The sequence below is a fragment of the Pongo pygmaeus genome, chromosome 1, assembly GCF_028885625.2.
Source record: "Pongo pygmaeus isolate AG05252 chromosome 1, NHGRI_mPonPyg2-v2.0_pri, whole genome shotgun sequence".
In the NCBI taxonomy this organism is placed as follows: Eukaryota; Metazoa; Chordata; class Mammalia; order Primates; family Hominidae; genus Pongo; species Pongo pygmaeus.
Genome location: NC_072373.2, coordinates 206,722,466 through 206,741,531, shown reverse-complemented (window position 1 = coordinate 206,741,531; position 19,066 = coordinate 206,722,466). Strand labels below are relative to the sequence as shown.

Here is a 19,066-nt window from a genome sequence, read left to right as displayed (position 1 = left end):
CCTGGGAGGCAGAAGTTGCAGTGAGCAGAGATGGTGCCACTGCACTCCAGCCTGGGCAATTGAGCCAGGCCTTGTCTCAAAAACAAAACAAAATAAAACAAAAACTTAGTGTCCATTGGAAGGACCCTCAGAATGATCTTCCAACCTTCTGGTTTTATAGATGGGAAACTGAGGCCCAGAAAAGGAAAAGTATTGTGCAAGACCACACAGCGAGTGGATGGTAGAGGGGTGCTTCAAACCAGCGGTGTTTGCCTCCAAGATCTGCGTGATTCCCCAAACTCCAGTCAGGTCTCCCTGGTCCCCGCTGCTCCCTGCAGAGGTCTCATCAAACGCCTGGCCTGCCTGCACCATGCGGCCTGGAAGTGAGCCGCTGGGGGATATGTTACCCACCATACATATCTTGATACGTGGGGGATGTAGGGGTGACTCACTTTATCCTTCAGTTCAGAAGCCATTTCAGAAATCAGAGGCAGGTGTTACTTCGTGGTGTTGGGAGTATAGATTATGTTTATTTTCTCTATAATTTCCAGGGTTTTCCAAAATTTTACAACAAACATCTATAATTTTATGAACACTCCCCATCTTATTTTTAAAAAGAAAAAAGTTGGGGGGCAGAGAAATGCCCAGCTCAGTACTGAGATCCATCAAGTGAGGCCAGCCAGTATCTGTCACACCAGGCAGAGGCCCCGCGCTGGAAGCCCTGGAGGTTACCAGCTCCAAGCCTGGTATCCAAGGCCTCCTGGGCAGCCTTAGCGTCCTCCTTCCCTTTCCTCCCACCAGACCCTGTTCCTGAGATGTCCTTTTCCCATTACCACCACAAAATCGGACTAATTTTTCAGGGCCCAACACCAATTCTGCTAATTTTTTTTTGGCTCAATCTTGGCTCATCACAACCTCCGCCTCTCAGGTTCAACGGATTCTCCCACCTCGGCCTTCTGAATAGCCGGGATTACAGGCGCCTGCCACCACGCCTGGCTAATTTTTGTATTTTTAGTAGAGACCGGGTTTCGCCATGTTGGCCAGGCTGGTCTCAAACTCCTGACCTCAGCTGATCTGCCCGCCTTGGCCTCCCAAACTACTGGGATTACAGGCGTGAGCCACCTCGCCCAGCCTGGATGAAGGTGTTTTAAAAGCCCTACCTCCCCCTATTGGGACGACCTTCTGTCTCCCTCCTTGGACCACTGGCAGCACTTTCCTTGGACCTGCTTTATAATCTTTATCATGTCCTGCTTTGTCCTGGAGTTGTTTGCGCCCAGGTCTGTTTCTCCCATTGGACTGAGGCCTCTTTGCAAGCAGAACCTGCTTATCAGCTGCCTTTGTATTCCCAGCTCCATCCTCAGCCTCCCACATGCTAGATTTCAGATGTCTGTTGAACTTACGTGAATTGAAACTATGGGATCCTAAAAGAGGGGTGTGATGTATCAGTTTATGGCAGGGCTCATGACCCTTGGCACTTTTGACATCTGGGGTCGGATAATTCTATGTGGTGGGAGCTGCAGTGTTTAGCAGCATACCTGACCTCTACCTATCAGGTGCCAGTACTGTTAGATAGCCCCAGTGCATCCGGGTCTCCTACTCCAGGTCCAGGGTTCATCCCACTCTCCTGGAAGCCACTCAGGACCCCAGAAAGATCTTTGCTTCTCCACTTTGGTGCATCTGCTCCACCCCCACCCTCACATCCTGGGTTCTATCTTGTCCCCTTTCCTTCTGCCCCACCCCTGTAGCCTGTGCCAGGCTGTGACCCTGGTACAGGTTGTCCCTACTGGTCCATGCAGACTAGACTCAGACTGTGCCTGGACACACGCTGTCACATGCTCTTCAGCTCCTTGGGCTCGTCCCCGTGCTTGAACACACTGATGGTGACCTGGCCTGTCTCGGAGCCATACTTGTTCTTGACGAAGACGCCGTAGCGGCCACTGTCTTCACTGTTGACCTTCTCAATGGTGATGGTGACCTCTGTCCCCCTCACTTCCATGCGGTATCGGTCAAGGAAGGTGACAGGCTGGTCATTCTTCAGCCAAGAGATTTCAGGGGTGGGGTCTCCTGAGACGATGCAAGTCAAGCACAGGGTCTGTTTGAAAAGACAGGAAGGGAACAGTCTCACCTCCTTGTAACTTGAACTTAGCATTCGCTTTCATGCCCCCAGAGAGCTCCCAGCTCAGGTTGCTCCCTGTGATAATTTAGTACATGTGTTTTATTGTAATTTGTAAAGGGGAGAGATTTTATTTTAACCCCACATCCTTCATCCTCAACCTTTTATTTGATTTTGAGATGGAGTCTCGTTCTGTCGCCCAGGCTGGAGTGCAGTGGCACAATCTCGGCTCACTGCAACTTCTGCCTCCCAGGATCAAGTGATTCTCCTGCCTCAGCCTCCCGAGTAGCTGGGGTTACAGGTGCCCGCCACCAAGCCCGGCTAATTTTTGTATTTCTAATAGAGACGGGGCTTTGCCATGTTGGCCAGGCTGGTCTCGAACTCCTGACCTCAGGTGATTTGCCCTCCTCAGCCTCCCAAAGTGCTGGGATTACAGGCGTGAGCCACTGCACCCGGCCATTCTCAACCTTTCTACAGGAATACTTACTCATCAGAATCTCAGACCATAATTACTCTCGCAATTATCGGTCCCAGAATGGCTTTCGCTTTGTTTTATTGCTTTTTGTAATATATATGTCACTATGGTTTTACCATGCAAGTAAGATTATATTGCTTTGGTGCATAGGTTTATGAATTAAAATAGAAAATTACTGAACAAGCTCTAATGCAGAGTACTATAATGTAATTATTAAACACACAGGCTCTGGAGTTGGGCTTCCTGGGTGTCAGTCTCAGCTCTGCCCCTTTAAGCTGTGTGACCTTAGGTCTCTTAACCTGGGTTAAGGGACTCTGGGTTTCCTCAGCTATAAACTATGATTAGTAATAAATAAAACCCTATTTCATGTGATTGCCTTGATGGCTAAAGAAGCTCAAAAAGATAATATACATGGAATCGTGCCTGACACAAAGTAAGCACCATCAAAAAGTCAGCAATTGTTTTCAGGAACACTAGATTTACATAAATAAGTTCAGTCCTAGACGGGCTTTTAGGGATCTCCCAGTAGACATTTCTTGTGGACGCTGAAGTCCGCAGGTAGAAGTCTAGGATGCCCAGGACTGTCTAGACAGATGGAGATAGAACTAGGCCAAGCACCCACTGAGGGCTGACACCAGGCCCAGTGGCTTTCCTTTGTACCACATGTCATCAATGAGGTGTGGTCACTTGGCCACTCTTTGGCTTTGAATCCACGGAGCTGCATTGTTTCGTGATCTGTGGTAGATGCACGAAGGAACACAGAGGGGGACTGCTGGCTGTGGGCCGGGAAGGGTCAGTACCTTATCTTCCATGATCGTGGCCACATCCGGCAGACCCCTCACCACTTTGGCACGATCTGGAAGGGAAATAAGAGACCCCAGCGATGAATCTTTTTCTGCCAGTCGCTCGCCCAGAAGTTTCATAGAGTTGAGGTTTATTTTTAAGCAAGGCTTCTTTTTTTTCTTTTTCTATTTTCATTATTTTGGATGGAAATCTTTTTTAAATTTTTTTTTCAAAATTAATTTTTTGAGACAGGGTCTCGCTCTGTTGCCCAGGGTGGAGTGCAGCAGCACAATCTCAGCTCACTGCAACTTCTGCCTTCCGGGCTCAAGCAGTCCTACCCCCCTCAGCCTCCTGAGCAGCTGGGACTACAGGCATGCACCAGCACGCCTGGCTAATTTTTGTATTTTTTGTAGAGATGGGGTTTCGCCATGTTGCCCAGGCTGGTCTTGAACTCCTAGGCTCAAGCAATCCTCCTGCCTTGGCCTCCTAAAGTGCTGGGATTATAGGCATGAGCTGTCACACCTGGCCTTGGATGGAAATTTCTAGAACTGTATTACATGCTTCCTTGTATTCGTAAGTAGAAGATATGGGCCATAGTGTGTTTCTGCCACTGATCTGAGGTCATTTGCTATGATTGGTGGTACCTGGAGGTGACCATGAGATGCTCCTGACCTCAAGAACCAGGAAGAAGGTAAGTGGGACTCTGAGACTTCAACTGGCAAAATCCACACAACGGGTGTGACCAACAAGGTCAGAGAAAGCAGTACAGAAGCTTTTGGGACACTTTGAACCTGGTCAAGTGAGGGACCTGGTGGCCATTGTGGGTGGCCAGGAAGAGTGTGGTTGTCAACCACTAAGCAGAAATCTGGTCTACTCCTCATGGTGCAGGGGAAGCTGTGGGAACAGGACGGGTGGTCAGCATGGCCTAGACCAGGAATCAGGGACGTGCAAAGAGCCTGATGTGGATGGTGTCTGTCCAGTGGGTGAAAGGGGAGCAGGACCCCAGATGGGGAGGGGAAGGCCCCACAGATGGATGCAGTTGTGGGCAGAAAGTGTCACCAACCCTTCACAGCTGGACAAAATGATTGTTTCCTTCAGCTCTGATTCCACACGCCCCAGCAACCCAGTATTGGTGAATTCAGCTTTCCTCTATTAGGGTCCTGGATGGGGCTTCTGTTCAGGATGTGGCATTCCACTATGGGCAGGGACATTTTCACTGGGTGAATGATTAGATTCACGGTACAAGAACCTCCTCGTGGCCTGAGGCTGAGGCTGGTCTTGGGCTGTGCTCCCTCCACCGAGGCGCCCCTCAGGCTCCTGCAGGAGCTTCTCACTGCATGGCCACTTATACCCCTCAATTGCCCCTTCCCAATAACAGCTATGAGCCTGAGGCCTGCACTTCCTGTCAAGTGGGGACACTCGGGGACAATGATGCCATGCAGAGCGAATTATCCCCTCCCACACATGGCCTCAAGCTGGCGGTGTGAGTTTTCTTGTCTGTTCTTAGAGCTCTGCTGTCTCCTTCTATGGCCACACCTGTGCTCTGCTGCCTGCCCGGGTCTTTCCCTCACTGAAATCCTTACTCCTCATCTGCTGGGCCAGTGAGAGCAGACAGCCAGACTCCTACCACCGGGACGCTTAGAACTGGCTTGGGTTGGGAGGTGATGAATGGGACAAGCTCGAGCTCATGGACTTGGTGGTGGCTCCCCAGGTGGCCCAGAGGCCGTGCCGTGTGCCTCTGGGTTTGGGGCTTCATCCTGGATTCAATGAGGCTCCAATGCCTCAAGAGCCATAGCTTCAGCTTTAAAGTCACCCCATCCCCACAGATCACTCAGGAAGGCCTGCCCAGCCTCATTCCTGTCTGTCCCCTCCTTTTCGGTCCAATCAACGTAGTCCATGTGCCTGCGAGAACCAGGCTCGCGCTGGGTGATTCCACAACACAATCCCAGGTGTCCTCAGATTCTATCTCTGTCTTGCTCAGGTCTTCCCTGCAGCTCTGTAAGACCCTAGAGCCCCCCAGACCCCACTGTGGAACGAGGCCTTCAGCAGCCCACCAAAAGGCTTGAGCTTCCAGGAAGTTTGCCCCAAATTCAGAAACAAAAACAACAGAAATATCGGCAGACTTACTCTTCTCGATGATGGCCAAGTTTCTGAAAAACAGAAATGGGAACAAGGTGTGACATTCCACTTGCTAAAGGACAGTCCAGCCCAGGTGGAGGTGAGGGGTGATGAGGGAAAGGTGGAGCTGGCTGGGGCTCCCAGGAAGGAGTCCTGAGCCTAGTTCATGCCACACCCTGGAGGGGCCTATAATTCACACTGAGAAACGTAGACGTAACTTACTTCAGTCTCTGGTGTTCAGCCATTGCGTCCTCAAAAGCTATAAGAAGGACAGAGGAGAAAGGGGGCCATCAGGGCCTATGCTGTCCAATGATGGGGACAGGGTGACCCTGGGAGCAGAGCTTATCCCTGACTGTCCTCCACTCTCTTCCCCATGTTCCTTTGGGGCAGTGGCAGGAGTGCGTGGGAGGGTAGGCATTCCCTCAAAAGACCGTGGGGTTTTCTTTTTTCTTTCTTTTTATTTAGCTAAAAATTTTTTAAAAATATTTCTTTCCTTAACACCTATCCCAGAGTAATCTTTTCATTATTCTTTTATTTTTTGAGACAGGGTCTCACTCTGTTGCCCAGGCTGGAGTACAGTGGTGTGATCACAGCTCATTGCAGCCTCTATCTCCTGGGCTCAAGCAATCCTCCCGCTTCAGCCTCCCAAGTAGATGGGAATACAGGCACGCATCACCATGCCCAGCTAAATAATTTTTAGTTTTTGTAGAAATGTTGCCCAGGCTGGTCTCACTATGTTGCCCAGACTGGTCTCAAACTCCAGAGCTCAAGTGATCCTCCCACTTCAGCCTCCCAAAGTGCTGGGATTACAGGACTGACCCAGCGTGCCCGGCCTGTCCATGGGATTTTCTAAGCAGGTTTCTCTGCAGAAATAGGTGGATGGCTCACCTTGCCCTGAGAGATCTGTTGAGAGTTGCCGGACTTCCTTCCCTGCAGCTATTTCCAGAGTGTATTTGCCCTTGTCTGAATCTTTGGGGTCCAGGATGTGAAGCCAGATCTCATCCAGGGTGGTGCCTGTCCTTATCCGATCACCACTCTCCAGACGTTTGTCTCTGAATGTGAGGGTGGAGAAATGGTTAAGGCTGCCTGTCTGCAGGTCAACAGATACCCCTGCCCCAAAATCCTCTCCTCTGGTGTTGTTTCGAGATCCATGGGCTATGGGTGGTGACCATGAGGCACCAGATAAATATCCACTCACTTACTCATTCATTATTCAACCCTCCATTCATCATTCAATACTGCATTCATTCACTCATTCACTCATTCATCAATTCTTGTGGCATGACAGCTGTGTATCGATGCTGAGTCCGCATTTGTGATGTATGCCACAGGCAGGGACCCCAAGGAAATGGTGCTTTAGGGTCTGTGACTGCCACTTCCCTCACCCTTAGAAGCCAACTTCCTCACCTCTTTATTCTCCTCCTTTTACACTCTCCCAGGCCTTCTTCCCACAAGCACTCTACTCTAACCTTTAGAAATCACATAAGGTGAAACTTTTCCCCTTCTTTACTTAAATTTCATTCCTAGAGACACTGTCCTCTGTTCCCAGTGTTGTGTTGCAGAGGTGACACCTCTGTGCTTAGTCACAGGGCTCAGAAACTCTGACTGGAGGAGGAACCTATTGTCCTGAAATTCCATCTGGCCTTGGCTCTCATTCATTTGACAACCTGGACCAAATCAGTCAAGCCTTCTCCATAGAATGGGTGCAGTAATGTCTGCTCCACAAGGCTGAGGCATGCAACTGATAAAAAGCACTGGGAAAACTCTGCTGTTGGATTATCTGGGGTCACTCAGAGAGTGGCTGAGTCTCTGTGGGTACCTCATCTATCCTGCCTTCAAGCCCTGGCTCTCAGTGGCCAGCCCCACAGACCCTTTTCCTGCATGTTTCCCCTAAGCCTGGCTGACCAAGTTTGCTAAGGCTGCAGAGGCCCACAAGGGTGCCCTGACCTACCTGATCATTTGGCTCTTCTTTGTCCCTGCATCCCTTTCTCCCCCAGTTCCTAGCTGCTGCCCAGAGACTGATCCTGCTGTGGCCATAGAGTTTCCAGAAAAATGTTGTCCCACCAAGGTTCCCACCTTCACTGGGGGATCTCGGCAAAGCCTTTCTACTCCTCCCACTGCTAATCTCTATCCTCAACTCCTTCTGTGGACAGCAAGACCAGGGAGAGACCCTGTCTCTGCCAACCCCTGGGACCAGGCTCTGCTTGGAGGACCAGGCAGGGAGAAGGGAGGGAGGCCCCCATGGGTCAGGTGCTGAATCCTTTCCAGCCTCGCTGGGGCTCTGGGGCAAGGTGGACTTACTTGTGGAACCAGGTGGTTTTCATGTACTCCACGTTGTAGTACTTGACCTTGCTGAAGATCCGGATCCCTTCCTCGGTCCCCTGGATTTTCAGTGGAGTTGCAGAGAGGGCTGGGGAGACAGAGGAGAAGGATGAATCTTCCCTGAGGCCATTTAGGCATCAGATTTTGGGGCCGGCTTGTCTGCCTCTGCCCTGGGGGGCAGGTGCTGTGGGGGAAATGCAGTGCTGTGAAGAGGCAGGACTTTCTCTTCGGTGTTTGAGGTTGGAAACTAAACCCACCCCCAATAGCCAAGGCCAGTGTTAGGCTGCTTGGAGGCTGTTGGGCATCAGGGCAGGGCTGGGCAAAGAGGCAGGCTGCTTACCACCAATCCTGCCCAGCTCAGTGAAGATGGCATCCAGGGCTGGTGGGAAACAGAGAGAAGGGTTAGCTGGCATAGGGCTCCCCTAGGGATGTGCTAGGAGTGGGGACATCCTAGAAAAAGGCTGGTGGAGCCCATGAGCTGCTCTCAGGGGGACAGACAACTCTGTAGGATGACTCTCATAGCTTGGGGATAGGAGGGGGTTCAGGGCACTCAGCAATGGGGTGGGCAGAAGGGCACTATGGATGGAGGACAAACATGCAAACCTGACAGTTTTTTGCAGGCTGAGCCGATCAGCCTGATGAGGAGCCTGGGCCCACTGTGGGACGGAGGAGTGAACTCAGGCTTCGGGGCTCCAAGCCTGGGCTCACTGTGGTATACTGTGGTGAACACGGGCATCAGAGTCACACTGACCTGGCCCCTGCCACTGACTAGATGTGGAATCTTGGGCAAGTTACTTAATCTCTTTGTGCCTCAATTTCTCCAAGTGACATGGGGATCCCATAAATCTTACTGCACAGATCACATCACAGTCTGCTCCACTGTGCTCCCTCCACAGCCCCTGACCCATCGCCAGCTCCTACCGTCACCCGTGAGGTCCAATATGGTGTCGTCCTCCCCTCGATCGTCAGAAACCATCGCTCTGTAAATTCCCTTGTCCTTTTTGGACAACTGGAAAGAAGGATGAGCGATGGTGGTGTCAGCATGGGCTCCAGAAGGAGAGATGGATACCAAATCTGGAGGCCTGGGCTCCAGGCCTGCCCCTCACTCTCTGTGTGACCTCAGGTAAGACCCTTCTCCTCCCTGGGCCTCCGTTTACTCATCTGGGCTAGGTGAGCTCTAAGGCTCCTTTCGGCTCCAGAGCCCTTGGATTCCTAGCTTGGGGCTTGTCTGGGCCTGGGGAAGGGGTGGAGTAGGGGGAGTTGAGGACAGAACCAGACACCTTCGTTTGCATTCACAGGCAGCTGCTCTGAGCACGACACAGTGAGCCTCACTTTGCAGAGCTTGTCTGGGCCTGGCCCACCTTTCAATCCCTGGGGGCTCCTGGATGGAGGGACCCCCACCACCTGCAGTTCCCCAGGAGGAAGCATGTTTTCTCCTGCCCAGGACAAGGGGGCCCTTTTGGCCCATGTTTGTCAGCCCCAAATTAAGTCTGAACAAACACTCAGCAAAGCAAGAACTTGAGTTGTGCTTTCAAGGCAAGGTCCAGAGATCAGAAGTGACCTCTCATTACACAGCACCTTCCTTCAGCCCTCATCTCTCAATACTTCCCACCAGGACCATCTCCACACAGTGGGTTTGGGGCAGGATCCAAGACAGAGGCAGCTCTTAACCTGAGGATTGAGGTGCTGAGCCCCAAAAGTCCTCTCTTATGTCCTCACCATCCCAGGAAGGCTCCAAGTTCTCAGCCAAACCTAGGGTGGGTGACTGGAGTGGCTTCTGATCCCACCTTCTAGCCTTATGTCTTTGCACTGAAACCCTCTGAGCCTCAGTCTACTCATCTGTGAAATCATGGCATCATCCTTGCCCTGCCTGTGTGCTACAGCTGCTGTGGGGATCAAGGGAGGCAACTCTTAGGAGGCCAGAAAGTTTTCACCAATGGGACTGATGATTAAAATAAAACTCCGTAACTATGAGGCACCTACTGGTGCCACAGCCTGTCTGAGGAGATTGCACAGTGGTGGCAAAGGCTGACTTGGCATCAGCCTGGCCAGGATTTGGGAGAAGACCTTGAAATCATTGTTTTCTTCCTAGTCAGCAAGCCTCTGTTTGCTGCAGTCCTCCTGGCACCCAGTGAGGCCACAGACATCAGCAGCAGGGCAGAAAAAGGTTGACGTTTAAGAGCAAGCCTTGTGTTTCTCTCTTAACCAGGCCACAGTCCACCAAAGGCCATGGGGAGGACTTGGGGGGAGAATTGAGCTCCAGGCCTGCTTTATTCTGCCCAGATCTGCCTCACATGGAGACATCCTTCCTGTCCCGAATCCTAGACTGTTGGGGCGGGAAGGAGGCATTGAGAGAGCATCCCTTCCAACCCGCTCATGTTGCAGATGAAAGCTGAGGTCAGAGAGGGACGGGGGCTAGCCCAAGCCTGCACAGTCATTGGCAGGGCCAGTACTGGAGCTAAAGAAAAAAATCAGTAATACTGATTCTGTCTCTATTGAAAATTTGGGGGTTTTAATAGCTTTCTTTTTGCATTAATTTTGATTTTTTAGAATATTGCATACAATATTATTTATCTTGATTACTGAGTTTTCTGGTGCCTCTTGAATTTTGTGCTCAGGGCCTCACTTGCATCAACCCAGTCTCGGCCGTGCCTCTGACTCCCAGCCCAGAGCTCTCGGCCCTCCCTGGCTTGCAGCCAAAGGAGAAAGTGAGCCCTGAAGCTGGAGCCACACTTGCCTCTTCAATGCAGAGAAGTCCCGTTCCCGTCTCTGGATCATACTGACCATCTGGCATCTCTGCCCTCTGGAAGAACCACTGAAAGCGAGTCTCCTTCTTGGTGTTGGTCACCTGGGGAAGGTGGGGAATGAGGAGACTCTGTCAGGCTTGTTTCTTTTTGAGTAAAAACACACCTGTGCACACTTTCAGGCATCTCAGTGGAGTCCTTTCACATACCATATGTCTCCTCTGCTGGCCTCTGGACTCTGAATTCTTGCTAATGGTTTTCCCTCTGCCTCTTGATCCCTGCCCTACTCTATTTTTCTTGTAAATGTCCATATGCTTCAGTTAAATGTCATCTCCTCCAGGAAGCCTTTTTTTGAAGCATCCCATAGTCACCCCTCCATCACGATTCATCAATTTCCTGCCCCATCCGAGTCAAGCATGAGGGATGCTGTTTTCCAATGGTCCTGCCTTGACCATGGGCTCCCAAGGCCCACAGAGACCACTTCATCATCTTCGTATGTTCAGTACCTCGCAGAGTGGCACATAATAGATGCCCTGAGTTTACTGAATGAATATGCTTCTGGGAGAGCACCCACCCTCCCCTTCCCCAGTTATCTAAACAGGCTGAAGGGTGCTAAGAAGGACCTTAGGCTTTGGAGTCAGATAGACTTGGTTCAAACCTGGGCTCTCCCTCTTACCGTGTGGCCTTGAGCTATTTCCCCATTTGTTTTCTCATCTATAAAGTGAAGATAGTCACAGATGATTGTGAGGCAGATGAAATAATACTATGAGTCTCTGGGCACAGGATAATCATAAACACAGGGATACCCCTCAACATATAAACCCTCGCAGGCACCTAGACCCCCTGACCCCTCGAAATCCCTTCTGGAGCCACTAGAATCTCGTTCAAGGCTGGTCCACCTCACACTAATCCTACCCCATGGGCGCTGGGAAGGTGGGTTTGCTTTTTGGGTTACATGTGGTCTCCTCGGGGGTACTTTCTGTGTGTGTGATCAGCCAAGCACAGAGTATGGAATTTAGGGGGCCAGGTGGGCAGGGACAGCAACTGGGCTTGGGGACAAGCCACAGGTCCCCCCGCACTGGGCCTGGGGGCAGGGCAGGGCAGGACTTGCCTTGCACGTCAGCTGCACTTGGCAGTCCTCCGTGACCTTCCACTGCAACGGCTGCTCAAAATAGGGACCTGTGCGTGCAAAACAAATGTGCCCACTGTCAGAGAGCCAGGCTCAGCCAGGGTGCCACCTGTGTCCAGGCAGTGCTGGGGGGAGGGACAGCTAATGGCTATGGACTTCTCAGATACTGCCTCTGCCAGGGCTGGGACTGGGGTGAGGCAAGGGCGGTGCTCAGGGCGCAAATTTCTTTCTTTCTTTCTTTTTTTTTGAGACAGAGTCTCGCTCTGTCGTCCAGGCTAGAGTGCAGTGGCACAATCTCGGCTCACTGCAAGCTTGGCCTCCTGGTTTCAAGGATTCTCGTGGCTCAGCTTCCTGAGTAGCTGGAATTACAGGCATGTGCCACCATGCTGGGCTAATTTTTGTATTTTTCGTAGAGATAGGGTTTCGCCATGTTGGCCAGGCTGGTCTTAAACTCCTGGCCTCAAGTGATCTGACCACCTTGGCCTCCCAAAGTGCTGGGATTACAGGCGTGAGGCACTGTGCCTGGCTTCAGGGTGCAAAATTTAAGAGGGCTCGGCTCTCACTCTCAGATCAGGCAAGGGCTATTTTGATCTGGCACTGGGACAGAACTGGACTGAATGGCAGTGGACCTCCCTTGGGGACCCAGCAGGGCTGGGGGTCCCATTAACCCCCAGTCCAGCATCTCTAGCACGAACCAGTGGCCAGGGATTTTGAATTTCACCCCAGCAGGTCTTACCCTGTTTTCTCTTCCAGTCCCTTCTCTTAGCATCTGCCTTCCTCAGAAGTTTGTCAAAATCTGTGAACACAGAGGGAGGAACTGGCATGAGCCGAGAGGAGTGTGGGTCTGGAGAGGGGACATGGGGTGGACAGAAGTCGAGGGGGCTGTGCTCAGCAGGCTGCAGAGCCGAGGACTCAGGGCTGCAGGGCAGGCCAGGTGTGCGGGGCAGGGCGGGGCAGGGCTGGGCGGGGCAGGGCTGGGCATGGCTGACCGTCATCCACCAGTGTCAAGGTAATCTGGTTTTTGGCTTTTCCATCTTGGAGTTGAGCGGTGTACGACCCTTTGTCCTCCTCAGACAAGTTCTGGATGATCACTTCCACCAGGCCTTTCTCTCGGTCAAAATTGATTTTGCGGTTCTGAAAAGGACAAACTCCAGAGTCCTTTTCCCTGTTCTGGGAACTTTGTTGTGGGGTACACATCAGAGTGTAGTGGGCTTGGGGGTGGTAAGCGCAGAGCTGTCAGCCTTCAGAGACTGGGTGGGGCATTGGGTAACCCTCTGCGGCTCCCCCCACACCTAGTCCCCCGGGGTGCTTGAGTAAGTTACAATTTTTTTTTTTGTTGCTTTTTTTTTGAGACAGAGCCTCACTCTTGCCCAGGCTGGGGTGCAGTGGCGCGATCAGTTACAATTTAATAATAAGCCTGGAACCCCTGCTGTGCCATGATTTTTGCCTATTTTCTTTTTCTTTCTTTTTTTTTTCTTTTTTGAGACAGAGTCTCGCTGCATCGCAGAGTCTCGCTCCATCACCCAGGCTGGAGTGCAGTGGCGCAATCTCGGCTCACTGCAGCTTCTGCCTCCCGGGTTCAAGCAATTCTCCTGCCTCAGTCTCCTGAGTAGCTGGGATTACAAGCGTGCGCCACCACACCCAGCTAATTTTTGTATTTTTAGCAGAGACGGGGTTTCACCATGTTGGCCAGGCTGGTCTCGAACTCCCGGCCTCAAGTAATCTGCCCGCCTCGGCCTCCCAAGGTGCTGGGATTACAGGCATGAGCCATTGTGCCCACCAGCTTATTTTCTACTTCTTTTAAAGTGGGAAAAACCCCATTGACGCGTGTAAAGGATAATGGAAAAAAAAATACTCGTGTACTTGCCACCCAGAATTAACACTCATTTACATTTTACCATATTCTAACAGTTTTTAAAATTTCATTTTCCTCATCTAGGTTCTTTCTTCCTCTGGCTTTATTTGTATGTTGATTTGGGGGAGTGATCTAATTTTGCTTTATTTTTCTATAGGGACAACTGATTGTCCCACCACTGAATACTAATGAGTCCAGACTTTGTAACACTTCCTATACCATGTGGTAAGGTCATTGCACAATCTTTATGCAGAACTTTCAAGTCAGTTTTCTGATTTGCACCTTTTGATGCTGGGACAACCAGCCCCATTGCACAGATGCAGAAACAGAGGCACAGACAGGTGAAGAGACCTGCCAAGGTCATATAACCTACAGGGGATGGACATGAGACTCCTGTCAGAGCCAGTGGCCTCTTTCTATAATACATATTTTCTTTCTTTCTTTTTTTTTTTTTTGGTCATTGGACCTTTGATATATATAAAACACATATTTTCTTTTTTCTTTTCTTTTTTTTTTTGCAAACAGAGTCTTTTTTTTTTTGAAACAGAGTCTCACTTTATTGCCCAGGCTGGAGTGCAGTGGCATGATTTTGGCTCACTGCAACCTCTGCCTCCCAGGTTCAAGCGATTCTCGTGCCTCAGCCTCCTGAGTAGCTGAGAGTACAGGTGCACACCACCATGCCCGGCTAAGTTTTTGTATTTTTAGTAGAGATGGGGTTTCATCATGTTGGCCAGGCTGGTCTTGAACTCCTGACCTCAGATGATCCGCCTGCCTTGGCCTCCCAATATGCTGGGATTACAGGCGTGGGCCACCCCGCCCAGCCACAACACACCCAGCCATTATTTTCTAATGGCTGCTTTGCCATCTGGAGATGAAATTCACAAATAATATGAGATTGAGTCATGAATTTGAATCTCTCATGAGGTTGACATTGCCACGTCAGCAGTAAACAGTTGAATATCGACAAATCATGTGGTTCAATCTAATACAACCTGTCTACAGATATGATTTACAAAATAATATCATACTCTAACCATAATTTAAAGAAGTAAGTCATTTAAAATAAAAATATTTCAATATATAGGTGCTTGGATATAATCTCAATTATGCCGCACTGATTTATAATGAATCGGTTTGACTTTAAGAGAAGAAAAGCAAAAAAATCAGAAGCTATTCCATACAAAAGGAGGAAAATGAATGAGCATAGGTAAAGTAGCCAGCAGAATAAAAATTCTCCATTCAGTGTATAGTAACATTGCATACTTTGGGAGGCTGAGGCAGGAGGATCTCCTGAGTTCAGGAGTTTGCAGCCTGGGCAACAAGGCAAAACCCTGTCTCTACAAAAAAATATAAAAATTAGCTGGGCGTGGTGGTGTGTGACTGTGGTCCCAACTACTCGGGAGGCTGAGGTGGGAGGATCGCTTGAGTCTGGGAGATTGAGGCTGCAGTGAGCTGAGATCATGCCACTGCACTTTAGCCATGGTGACAAAGTGAGGTTCTGTCTCAAAAACAAACAAAAACAGAAAACAAAAAATAAAATTGTTTGGGAGACAGAGGCAGAAGGAGTACTTAAGGCCAGGAGTTCAAGACCAACCTGGTCGACATAGTGAGTCCCCATCTCTAATTAAAAAGATAAAAAAAGAAAAAAAATTGTACAAAAATACTTTGTATTTATACCTAAAACAGAGTTAGAGTCTAGCCTTGGATAATTATAGGCATGAATGCAGGTTTTTCATCTTAAGAATGTCTGGTGGGGTAATCAAAAGTTGTGGGGGATGTGGAAATTCTTTGTTTGTGGGAATGTCCTTTGCATTGGCCAGCATGTAGTGTCCCGGCCAACCCCATCCCCAACACCAGCACTGGTACTAAGAGCCAAATGTCCCCATCCCGTCCTCATCACTGAACAGCAAAAGCACACCGTCATTTCTGAAATGGCCACTAGGGGGAAGTACAAGCCCATGCGGAATCACCACCCCGTGAGGCCGCCTCCCCGGCAGGGGAGCCTCACTTCAGGGACTGTGAGCACCCAATTACCGGCGAGCTGAAGATCTCCTTGTTGTTGAAGATTAGATGTAGCTCAGCGGCTGGAGATAACTTTTCTACTTCCAGCCAAAGCCGCACCTCCCCTCGCTCCAGGATGTCAATGTTCCAGCCGGAGATCAGTTTGATCACTGGGAGGCGCAGGACCGGAAGGGGGTGGGTTGGACCCCTTCTCCCTTTCCCGCTCCCTTCCAGCCCCACCTTGAGCACACCCTTGGCATCTGACATGCAAAACGCTTAGAGAACCTGAAGGACACTGTACTGGGTGGGGCTCAGAGGAGGGTTTTCCTAATGCCCACTCTAGATTTAATTAATCTCAGTGAAGCGTTTCCTCTCCCAAGAGCTCTGGGGCTGCAGTTCCCAACCTGGCAGGGCATTGGATCCCAGACGACTTTCAAAAACCCTAGCATCTGGGCTCCATCCTCAGAGATTCTGATTTGTGTGTGGCATGGCCTAGGTATTGGGATTAGGAAAGGTGTCGTCATGGTTCTGTTGTGTAGCCAAGTTTGTGACCTCCCCTGCTCTAGGGACTGTACACACTGTCTCTAGTCAATGCAGAGAAGCAGAGGTTTAGACGATCCCAAATCGTGATGACTAAAGAGCCAATAACAGTAATTATAAAAGAGGAAAACACCCACATTTCCCTTCCTCGCATCCCCTTTCCTGCTGCTCTTTTCTTTCCATGAGCTTCTTGAGTGGTCCCTGACCTTCTAGCTCTGCGGTTCTCCCACCCTCTGTCCCTCTGGGGTTGTTTCCTGGTCCTTGGCCTGACTCTGCTCTGCTCAGAACATGCCAGTGGGCCCAGTGGGAGCTGCACAAGGCTGGCAGCTTGGACTGCTTGCTTACCTGGGTTTCTGATCTCATGACTCAGCTTCTTCAGCTTCTCCAGCTCTGGGATAGGGGGTATTGAGGAAGAAACCAGAGAGAATGAAATATCCTGGCCGGATATTTCCTAGGATCCTGTGCTGGGTCAAAGTTCCAAGAGACACCTCCCCCCACCTTGGGGTTCCTTTGCTCCATAGGGGCCATGATGAGTACTTTGCCCTGGGGCACTGAGGGTGATGCCGGGGCTGCAGCTGGCCACCCTGAGATTGCGTCCTCTCCCTGTCCTTCAAGGCCTAGATCAAGTCTCATCTCCCTAGAGGAGCATCTACCACGTACCTGGTTCTGCATACTTCATTAGTCCTCTGCAGGGCTGTGGGCTGAGCATTACTGTCTATCTCTGGTCACTCTAGGACCACTGGTGCCAGGGCCTCATTGCTCACCCCTGTCATATGCCATCTTAGTATCCCTGGGTCTAGACCACACACCGAGCACTGCAGCCCAGAAGTCTCAGACTGTTCTAGAATGCTGTCTCGTTTGCTGTTTCTTCATCTTCTTCTTTTTTTCTTTTTTTTTTTTTGAGACAGAGTTTCGCTCTTGTTGCCCAGGCTGGAGTGCAATGGTGCGATCTTGGCTCACTGCAACCTCCGCCTCCAGGGTTCAAGCGATTCTCCTGCCTCAGCCTCCCAAGTAGCTGGGATTACAGGAATGTGCCACCATGCCCAGCTAATTTTTGTATTTTTAGTAGAGACAGGGTTTTACCATGTTGGCCAGGCTGGTCTTGAACTCCTGACTTCAGGTGATCCGCCCTCCTCAGCCTCCCAAAATGCTAGGATTATAGGTGTGAGCCACTGCGCCCGGCCTGCTGACTGCTTCTCGGTGTTGTCTCTCCTGCTAAGGTGAGCTCTGAATCTATGTGAATGTCTTGTACACAGTAGGTGCTCAGTCAATATGGACTGTGTGGATGAATTGGCAGGGGCAGAGCCCATGCCTCATTTTCCCTAGTAAACCCCACAATTCTTAACACAATGAGTCTAGATTCACGGCAAGCACACGGCAAACAAAACCAAAAAAATACCATCATTTTCATGGATGGCTTTAGTTTGCATAGAATCATCTGATTGTATCTGCATAACAATATTGTTTCAGGTGGGGGCAGCCAGGGATTATAATCCCGCTTTACAGGGGAGGAAACTGAGGCCCAGGAAGGTGGCATGACTTGTCCAAAATCAGCCAGCAAATTATGGAACTGGAATTGGAACCTGGGTCTCTCTGGCTTCTGTTTCTTAACAAAATCAAAAGGCCTCATGTGCCATAAGCAGGGTAGACAATGGGCAAGGGCTGTCCTAGTTGCTACGGAGGTAGCAGAGTGTCTCATCTGTTGTGAGCACAGGCTTTGGTTCAGTTTAATTTATCAAATATGGATGGTCCTTTAGATGTGGTATTCACTCTCCGGTTACCCACAGTCCCCAACACTCCCTATTGTCACCCCATTTCTCAGACCAACTGCTGTGTGCAATTTATCATCACACTTGCACTGTTGCTTTTCGGGGCTACAGAAGGAGACAAAAATAATTCTAGTACCTTTGCTTTTACCAAAAGTGGGAAAACAGGTTGGGCACAGTGGCTCACGCCTGTAATCCCAACACTTTGGGAGGCTGAGGTGGGCGGATCACGAGGTCAGGAGATTGAGACCAGCATTGCTAATACGGTGAAACCCCATCTCTACTAAAAATACAAAAAATTAGCCAGCGTGGTGGCAGGTGCCTGTAGACCCAGCTACTTGGGAGGCTCAGGCAGGAGAATTGCTTGAACCCGGGAGGCGGAGGTTGCAGTGAGCCGAGATTGTGCCACTGCATTCCAGCCTGGGCGACAGAGCGAGAATCCGTCTCAAAAAAAAAAAAAATAAATAAAATAAAAATAAAATAAAATAAAATAAAATAAAAAAGTAGGAAAATAAAAGAGAGACCAAAAAATGTAAATTTCACTGGGTAGGGATTTTTGTCTGTTGAGTTCACTGATGTAATATCCAGGGCCTACTTGGCCTGTGGCAGGTGCTCAATAGATATCCATTGATGGAAAGGATGGGTGGGTGAAGGCCTACTTCTCTGTGGAAATTGCCACTTTACTCATTTTGGTTGCTTCTTGCTGACCTCTGTGGGCATTTGTGTTTGGGACTCTCTCTCTGGGGAGGTGGCAGGGAGTGGGGGCAGGTGCATTACCTTCCTCAGTCAGCGTGTGGCTTGCGGAGATGTCTTCATCGGCATCAGTGACTATGACTGAGTAGGTGCCCAAATCCTCGAGGCCAGGTTCTTTCAGGATGACCTTGGACCTGGCAGAGAGAGGAGAGCAGAGGCTCTGGGAGGAGATCCTTTGTCCTGTGCACTACAGGCCTGGGAGCCAGGGAGTCCAGGTTGCTTCTGGTGAGCCTGTACCCCAAGCAGACCCTGGCCAAGTCAGGAAGCACAGGCAGCTGCCTCCTTCTACCTCCTCAGGGTCCCCTCTGGCCTGACACCTTCAATGGTGCCATTATCTGGGCTCTCTGGCACTGGGTCTGCACTGGCCACACCACCCTGACTTCCTCCAGGGCTTGAGGCGTAGGCTTTATGCCTTCTGGACACAGCTGAGGCCATGAGCCGCTGGGGGAGGATGAGACATGGGGGCATTTGACAGGGGCCCTTGTGGT

At 50.4% G+C, this 19,066-nt stretch overlaps 1 protein-coding gene across 1 annotated transcript in view; it reads right to left on the bottom strand.

Moving 5' to 3' along the window:
* Positions 1-484: 484 nt before the first annotated feature.
* MYOM3 (myomesin 3) overlaps positions 485-19,066 on the bottom strand; it is a 57,659-nt gene continuing 39,077 nt past the window's right edge. The window contains exons 23-37 of the mRNA XM_054500429.1: positions 18,603-18,712; positions 16,405-16,449; positions 15,553-15,689; positions 12,653-12,797; positions 12,400-12,459; positions 11,646-11,713; positions 10,528-10,638; positions 8,712-8,799; positions 8,131-8,169; positions 7,770-7,878; positions 6,357-6,520; positions 5,691-5,727; positions 5,478-5,500; positions 3,368-3,423; positions 485-2,071 (exon numbers count right to left, since the gene is read on the bottom strand). Of these exons, the coding sequence (XP_054356404.1) occupies positions 1,808-2,071; positions 3,368-3,423; positions 5,478-5,500; positions 5,691-5,727; positions 6,357-6,520; positions 7,770-7,878; positions 8,131-8,169; positions 8,712-8,799; positions 10,528-10,638; positions 11,646-11,713; positions 12,400-12,459; positions 12,653-12,797; positions 15,553-15,689; positions 16,405-16,449; positions 18,603-18,712 (1,456 nt within the window). The 3' untranslated portion in view covers positions 485-1,807. The remainder of the gene's footprint in view (positions 2,072-3,367; positions 3,424-5,477; positions 5,501-5,690; positions 5,728-6,356; positions 6,521-7,769; positions 7,879-8,130; positions 8,170-8,711; positions 8,800-10,527; positions 10,639-11,645; positions 11,714-12,399; positions 12,460-12,652; positions 12,798-15,552; positions 15,690-16,404; positions 16,450-18,602; positions 18,713-19,066) is intronic.